We start from the raw sequence: 8196 nt of genomic DNA, 5'->3' as shown, positions 1-8196 counted from the left end.
CGTCCACTGCGTGCTGTTTTTCAGCATGCATATAGCTGGGCGTGTTGCTTTGATATTGCGTCTCCAAGTCCGACAAATGCTCGCGGTTCTACCGGTTGACGGGGACCTCCTGAGAAATGGTCTTGCTTGAATTGTGATGGCGGGGTTTCTACTGAGAACTCGATAGGCTCTGCCAGTGGTGTGTTACGGGACACTGAGGGCTCTTCGATCATTGGATTTAGCAAGCATCTTGGTATTTCCTCTGTCCTTCAATCCGAACTCTGGGGTATCTATGAGGGTCTTCGTCTGGCATGGACTTACCGTGTTCCCAAATTGGAAATTCAATCTGATTGTGCTCAGGTTGTGCGTCTCATTGATTCTAAGGATGCTCTGAAATGCCTCCATCTCTATGACGTTAATTATTTACCTTCCTACGTTATAACAATTAAAAAAAAATTAAACGTCAAGTATTTAGTGTGATTATAAATTATATTATTTGAAATAATTTAATATAATTTTTAAATCATTAATATTTATAAATAATTTAAACAACTAATCGATTATTATAAATAGATCATTCTGTCATTAAGCCTATAAAATACATTAACTTCCTTGTTACAGTTAAGGGACTCGATTATAATAATCAATAAACTGGGTGACCTGGTTATGACTAAAAAGTTAACATTTTATTCCTTTTGAAAGATAAAGTAACTTGTTTGTAAAATTCGATTAATTAAACCTTTCTAAAATTTAGTTATTCGTAATTTAACTCTTACTAATAATTGAATGACAATTACACCTTAAATCTTATCTGAATCAAGTTGCACTGAAGCAACCAAGGTAATTTGATATGGTGATGCAGATCGCAGCTCTTGTAGGAAAAGTGAAATCAATAGTACTCACAGGCCACTCCATAGGCGGTTCAGCAGCCTCTCTTTCAGCTTTATGGCTGCTCTGTCATCTTCAGTCCACCGTGTCATCTCCAATTTTGGTGCTATGCATCACATTCGGCTCTCCTTTGCTTGGCAATGAAGCCCTCCATCGATCGATTCTCCGACAAAGATGGAGCGGAAACTTTTGCCATGTTGTTTCCAAGCACGACATTATGCCTAGGCTACTACTTTTTAATGAAACAGTGAACCACATTCCCGCAATACAATCCTTGCTGCATTTCTGGCACTGCTGCATGACTTCTTCACATGCTATTGTTGATGGCATTTCTTCTCAGCTGCCCCAAGATCTGAAAACCAATGTTTTTCAATGTGTTTTGAAGGACTTGGAAGTGTTGAAACATGCTGAAGATCTGTCGGCAAAGAGTTTGTTTTGGCCTCTTGGGAGCTATGTTTTTTGCAGCCGAGAGGGTGTCGTTTGTGTAGAAAATGCAGCATCTATTATTCGGATGATGTATTTGATGATGGCAATGTTCATTAAGTTGTTGCATCGAGGATCATGTATGGAGACTATGTAGGGAATGTTTCTAAACAGATTTTGAAGGCCAAAAGCTTTCATGAAAATGGTGATGGCCTACCTGATTCTAATTTTGAAGCCGGTATGGCATTGGCATTGCAGTCATCTGACTTGACCGACAAGGAACCAGTTCAAGTTCAATAACTTTGCTTTTCCATGCAAACCAGCTCGAACCCGAGGGAAAATGTAGCAATCATGGCCAAGGAGTGCCTGCAAATGGGTAAAAACGATCACAGGCCAAATCTGACTGCTGCCAACCTAGCAATAAGGTTGTCCAAGATCGTTCCTTTCAGATCCAAAACCGAGTGGTACAAAGCGTGTTACGATGAGGCCGATGACCAAATGGGTTACTATGATTCCTTCAAGCGCAAGGCAGGCTCAAGAAGAGAAGCCAGAGTCAACATGAACCGCCATAAGCTTGCTTCGTTCTGGGACAGTGTAATCTCCCTGTTGGAAAACAACAAGCTGCCTCGTGATTTTGACAAGGGGAAATGGGTAAACTCTTATCGGTTCTATATGCTTCTCTTCGAACCACTCGACATCACGGACTATTACCGGACCGGGATGTACCATGAACGTGGGCACTACATCGAGAACAGAAGACAATGGAGGTATGAAATATTTGATAAATGGTGGAGGATTAGGAGCCTTCAAATTGAAGAAACAAGAGGAGTAAGTTTGCTAGTGTGACACAAGATTCATTGTTTTGGGCAAAGGTAGATGAAGCCTGGGAGTGGCTGGAAATTGTAAGAAGTGAAGGTGATGGAACAAAGATAAACCGGTTATGGCACAAGATCGATAAGTTCCAGAAATACGCAATGAAGTTAATCCAGAATAAAGAGGTGTCTAAAGACGTGATGTTAAAGAATTCAAGCTTTAGTCGATGGTGGGAACAATGGAAAGAATTGAAGGCAAAGATCCAGCCGAATTCGAGTTGAATCAATTTGATTTTTATGTTATGCATGTCAAAAGAACAAAGTGTAGGTTAACAACAAACATTACAATCTTGAAGGAATGATTTATTTACAATCATGTGCATGTTTCGAGTATACATTTGTTCCTCACTATTTTTTTCCTGAAAACTAGCCCATGCATAAAATTGGGAATCATGGGCAAAAGAATACACAACTCATGGTAGGGAAGCTCTTTTAAACAATCTCTCTTCCAAGACCTGATCTAATAGCTGAACAAGAAAGGGGAAGGGCATAGACAAATGGTGCACATGATTGACCCTAAGACACCCATGAGGTTAAACTACAAGGGAAAAAGATCGCATAAACGGCGCATGCTTGGATTGAGATGGCTAGGCAAAGCTCGGTGATCGGCTCCATCTCTTTTGCAAGTAAACCTCTATTTGGAAACTCTGATCGTTGCTGCTCGTGGAATGTGAATCGTCTTCCAAGTCTAGTAAGGCAAGGTTAAGATGGCATTCCATGTTAGTAGGATATAATTCATCATCGGCAATATCGACTTCTTCTGATTCCTTCACTTCTTGCTGTGCCCAATTCGTCACTTCTTGGTCACCCAGTAGGAGCTTCAGGATCTGTAGTCCAACAAAGATCGAAAAGATAAATATAAACATAAAGATAAAGCAAGACAAAGGAAAAAAGGTCGAGTGAGAGTGAACTTACAAGGCTAACTTGAGGCCTCTTAAGTGGTGCACGTCTAACGCACAGGGTAGCAGCTAAAATCATTCTTTCTATCTGATGACATTCGTAGCTACTACCGAGCTCTGGATCTAGCAACTCAGAAAAATCGCTGTCCTTTAAAATTGGCTTTGCCTGGACGTTAATATCAGAGCATTACCAAGTGTTAAAAACCGACTCGGAAAATAACTGGATCAAATCAGGCATTGTACTTTTGACACTATGAGAAAGGAAGAAACAGAAATGAATTTAGAGAGCAGTCTACTCGAATAAACTTGTTTTTCTGAAGTACATAAACATTGTTTATGTGCTCTAAACTGTGTTACAACAGATAAGGCAGATACCTAAAGGGCTTATAAACAATGAACTCACCCACATAACAAGGCTCTCTTGACCTTTTGGACAGTTATCATCAATGGGCTTTTTACCAGAGAGGAGCTCTAGGAGGACGATGCCAAATGCGTAGACATCAATTTTATCACTCATTTTTCCATGCATGAGGTATTCAGGAGCCAAGTAACTGCCACAGACAAGTATTACCACATGCATCTAAAGTGAGTATGAAACTGGGAAAAAAAAACTTGGAGTAGATTACATACCCAAAGGTTCCCGCAACATCCATGCTGGTAGTATGAGATGCAGAACTTGAGACCCGACTAGCAAGTCCAAAATCTGACAGCTGAAGAAGCAGACGAGCTAGTAATGAGCCAAGAAAGCTTAAAACCAAAAAGATAACGTTCGAACTTGTTTGTTTCAATGTGTTACCTGGGGATCAAAATCATCGGACAAAAGAATGTTGGAAGATTTCACATCCCTGTGGATCACAGGTTGTTCACAACCATTATGTAGGTAATCAAGTGCTTCCGCTAAGCCAACTGCCACCTTATGCCTCTCCTGCCAGCCAAATGCATTGATACCCTTCTTATTGCCTTGTAACAAGAGAAGTCAGTCAATTATGAAAATAAAGAAAATTGAAAACTGTAAATTACAACCAATTCAAGAAAAGTAAAGAGTCAATTCAACAAATAAAAGGTAGTAAAGTGGATAAAGTCCTTACCGTGAAGGTTCTCTTCTAGACTTCCCCTCGAGAGGAAATCGTATACCAAGAGCAACTTGTTTTCCTCGAAGCAGAAACCAAATAAGGAAATGAGATTTTTATGGTTTAAACTCGTAATGATCTGGATTTCCTGAACAAACTCCTTGATTGCATTCTCAGTTGGCTTAACAATTTTCACTGCTAGTTCCTTGCCATCAGGAAGGCACCCTCTGAAAACATGACTGCTGCCACCTTTACCTACCATATTCTCTGCAAAATCAGAAAATAAGAATCATTGACATGAACATTCGAAATAAGCCAAACTCAAGATTTTTACATCAACTGCTAACAAAGAATAAACCTGGCATGAAGCAAGAGGTGGCCTCCAAAAGCTCTTGGTAACTAAATAATCTACACAAAGAAGAGGATTTCTCAAGTAAACTTTGCAGCTCTTTTGGAAAATTGCAAGGAGACGGGGGACAAATAGCCTCACAGCCAACCGGCACAATTGCACCAGTTACTCCGTCCAAATCAAAAGAATGATTCTTTTCTCGATCAGAACGGTTTTGCCTTAGATCAGGATAAACAACAGCTGAGGAATGCTGGCTTGGTAATCTTAACACCCATTGGTCGACAGATTTCTTTGCGGAAGAATTCTCCAAGTGATGCCGCTTAGGTAAAAGCGCCCGGCGGAGAAGAGACCAACCTGGCAACTTTCTAACCAGAACATCATTACCCTCACTGGTTCGAAACGGTATCAAATCTAGCTTATTACTTACACTGCCATTTCCGGATAACTCTTCCAGGGATTGGAAATTAGAAATTTCTGGCAATTGCAAGGCCGAAGCACAAACTTCACAATTCTTCTTTAACGTTTTATGCCTTGCAAACAAGCCAGATTTACGGGGGAAACTACCATTAGTTGTTCTTGAACTCTTCGGAAAGGACACTAACCGGACAAGGCTCTTATCTGGTGACTCATTGTCTGTACAACCAAACAAATATATAAATGAAAAAGCAGAATTCAGTATGAGAAACAGCAATTTCCAACAATTAGACATAGGAACAAATTAGAGCCAAAAAAGGAAAGAAGAAGCACGACCTTGGGTTCTGTTCGAATTTGTCTCAATTGCTTCCCTTCGGAACACAATTTTGCCATTCTGAACAGCGTAAACCGAGAAACATTTGGGTAACTTTTTTGCGCAAAATTTCGCAACAGAGGTAGACGACTGTATCGGGTTATGGGTTTTGGTAGTTCCCAGAATTAGCTTAGCTGCTTCGAAAGACTTGGCTTCCCTTACCAGACTCTTCTTCAGCGATGACCCTCTACACACTTTCAGCTTCAAATCAACCTGAAATCATTTTCCCCACCAATTTCCATCACTCAATTTCTACAAAAAAAAAACTGTAAAAAACAAGAAAATTATAAACTTACCTGTTTCAAGTTGCAGAAGCCTTCGTAAACAGCCAGCGTGTAATCAAATTGCTTAACAAGAGACAGAATCGACGCCGGGCTCTCTGGCGGAATCAGAAATGAAGATTTCATCAAGAAAAATACACCAGAAGTTGCAAAAATTATACATATAAAAATGTTGAATTGAAGCAAAAGGAGAAAAGTGGCAAGCAAGGAATAATACCAGTGGCAGAATCAAGGATGTGCAGAGCAATGACCTGATCACCGGGCTGAGCCACCTTGACGAGCGCCCATGTCAACATTTGCTTGCTGTCAGCGTCAAATTTGATCCCCACCAACACCGTCGCACCACCGCCTTCCCCTCCTTCATCCCCTTTCTCTCCGACCGCAGTCATCTCCAGAAGCAAAGCGCCGCCGCCGTTTCCTTCCTCCGCTGCAAATGGTATCTGAAGGGAGAAAGGAAAGTTTCACTTTTGGTTACTGTATTGGCCTTGGTTTTGCTTGCTTAGCCCCTACCTACATGAGAGTGGTGTGCTCTCTCTTCCTTTTTGCTTAATTTAGTGTATTTCTCTTCCTATCTTTCATAATTCCTTTTTTTCTTTTGAAATTTCGTATCTTTCATAATTGGATATTAATAATAATTCATGATTTGATGCCTTTGTCCTGCACATTGCACAAAGCGTGGTTTTCATTTATTTTTCATTCCTCAGTCTCTATAGACCAACTGTTTGGGAAGGGGGGATATATATTCGTGTGCCTCCGTTGATAAAGTAACCATGTAGTCAGATTGGATATGAGCCGTTTGATTATTTGTTGGAAAAATGAAATTTAAAAAAATTAATATCAAAAAGTTCCTAAACCATGCCTTCTTTTCTCGTTTAAAGTTTTGGGTAAACTACGTATTTAATATTTAATTTATCAGTTTTGATTTATTTTGATATTTAAATTTTTAAATTTTTTAAAACATACATAATATTTAGTTTTTATTTTATTTTAGTAATTTTTGTTAAAAATTTAATATTTTTAATACTTAAACTATCAGTTTTGGTCCTTCTAGTATCTAAACTTTTAAATTTTCAAAATTTAACGTTAAATTTTGAATGAAGGAACTAAAATAAAATAAAAACTAAAGATTTTAACGGCAGAATATCAAAATGAAACAAAAATTAAACTTTAGTTATGATTTTTTTAAAAAAATAAAAATTTAAATACTAAAACGACCAAAACAAAAAATTTAAGTATTAAACATATAATTTAACTTAAAGTTTTTTTATACTCTAACGATATCAGTTTAAGTGTTTAATCAATCACGAACACTAAAAAATATATTAAAAGTTAGTCAATCAATCATTCTTTAACAATTGATTTAATTTTTAATTTCTTTTAATTTAAAAAAAATAAAATTTATAATTTCTTTAAAAATCTGAATTTTTCTTATTTTTAAGAGAACACTCTAAAATTCATAAAACTCTAAATTATCCCTTTAATCTCATCGCTGATCACCATCACCTCTAACAATCATCCGCTCACCTGCTAACCGCTTATTTATTTATTAAAATTTAGTGATGCATGTCTTGGGATTTAGGAATTTAAGATTTTGGTTTAAAAAATTATAGATTTAGGGGATTGAGGCTATGACAAAGGGATTAGTCGTCAATGACGGATGGTAGGCGTCTGATAGGGAACAATTGACGATTAAAATTTATGCTTTAAGATTAAGAATTTTAAATTCTTTTGAGATTTTTAAAGAAATTTTAAGGGTTTTTTAATAATAATGAGAATGAAATATAATTTGAAATATTTTGTAATTAAGCATTAAAAATAAATAAATTGTGGAATCTGACAAATTGAATCAACCCAAGCATAGAGAATTACAAAGCAAAGAATCTGATGAGGCCAACGTGGAGTTGTTGTGTCGCTTCTTCTCATCGTATTCGACAATTCTCACTTTCGGTTGTAATGATCCAAATTAACTAATTAATTATGGAATATACTCAAGTGGATAATACGTTTCTTTTAAATATTTTACATTTATTTGTCATTAACTTCAATTATTGAATGATTATGATAAATTACAACAATAATTATTTAATTGAATTAAGATCTAATGGCAAGATTGATTAATAATTTACTATATCTGAATTCTATTTTGAATTAATATTCGATACATTGACGATGCATAAATTTATATATCGTCAATAATCAGATAATGATATTTTAATACAAACTCTTAAAACTAATTGCATAAAAAACTCTTAAAATTAATTTTGTTTTTGATAATGCATCATCGTTTAAGGGCGAGAGAAACTCGATTGGATTCAAAATCGAATCGACTTGCTCTAGTCAACTCAAATTTTTGTTTTAAATTTCATGTTTGGATTGAATTTGAATATATAAAGCTCAAATAAATAAAATTTCAAAAATTAAAATGATTTCGTTTTGATCTTTAGCTATGTAATTTGATTTTTTTTTTCTTATTTCTTCAATTTTTCTTTGTTTTATGTCTATTTTTTATCAAATTTGAATCACATGTTTCTCGACTACTATATAATACATGTATAACTTAAATTCCTCTTTTTAAGATAAATTTTTAATCTAATAAATCAATTCTATATTTTATTCAATTTGATCCTATGAATGCAACTCTTTAAAAG

General features: G+C 36.4%; 1 protein-coding gene and 1 pseudogene across 1 annotated transcript; one reads left to right on the top strand and one right to left on the bottom strand.

Annotated features, from left to right (window-relative positions):
* The first annotated feature begins 829 nt into the window (after window positions 1-829).
* On the top strand, window positions 830-2384 carry LOC120118329 (annotated as a pseudogene).
* A 56-nt stretch (window positions 2385-2440) lies between these two features.
* LOC120118572 (probable LRR receptor-like serine/threonine-protein kinase At1g07560) lies at window positions 2441-6148 on the bottom strand. Its single transcript, XM_039138595.1, has 10 exons — window positions 5766-6148; window positions 5564-5646; window positions 5231-5480; window positions 4490-5113; window positions 4150-4398; window positions 3858-4021; window positions 3692-3771; window positions 3465-3612; window positions 3078-3227; window positions 2441-2989 (listed from the first exon to the last, which is right to left on the bottom strand). The coding sequence occupies exons 1-10, from the start codon at window positions 5935-5937 to the stop codon at window positions 2750-2752; spliced, it is 2160 nt and encodes a 719-aa protein (XP_038994526.1). The 5' UTR covers window positions 5938-6148; the 3' UTR covers window positions 2441-2749.
* Between the last annotated feature and the right edge of the window lie 2048 nt (window positions 6149-8196).

Source organism: Hibiscus syriacus, unplaced genomic scaffold (genome assembly GCF_006381635.1).
Source record: "Hibiscus syriacus cultivar Baekdansim isolate YM2019G1 unplaced genomic scaffold, ASM638163v2 tig00110328_pilon, whole genome shotgun sequence".
NCBI classification, from domain to species: Eukaryota; Viridiplantae; Streptophyta; class Magnoliopsida; order Malvales; family Malvaceae; genus Hibiscus; species Hibiscus syriacus.
The sequence above is the reverse complement of the archived record's forward strand: the minus strand, read 5'-3'. Positions and strand labels throughout refer to the sequence as shown.

Excerpts from the sequence above, each read along its gene's own strand:
- LOC120118572 (XM_039138595.1), bottom strand. The coding sequence starts at position 5,937 with ATGACTGCGGTCGGAGAGAAAGGGGATGAAGGAGGGGAAGGCGGTGGT. Across the intron at positions 5,114-5,230 it reads AAATTCGAACAGAACCCAAG|ACAATGAGTCACCAGATAAG; the intron begins GTCGTGCTTCTT and ends TTGGTTGTACAG. Across the intron at positions 4,022-4,149 it reads TCTAGAAGAGAACCTTCACG|GCAATAAGAAGGGTATCAAT; the intron begins GTAAGGACTTTA and ends TCTTGTTACAAG.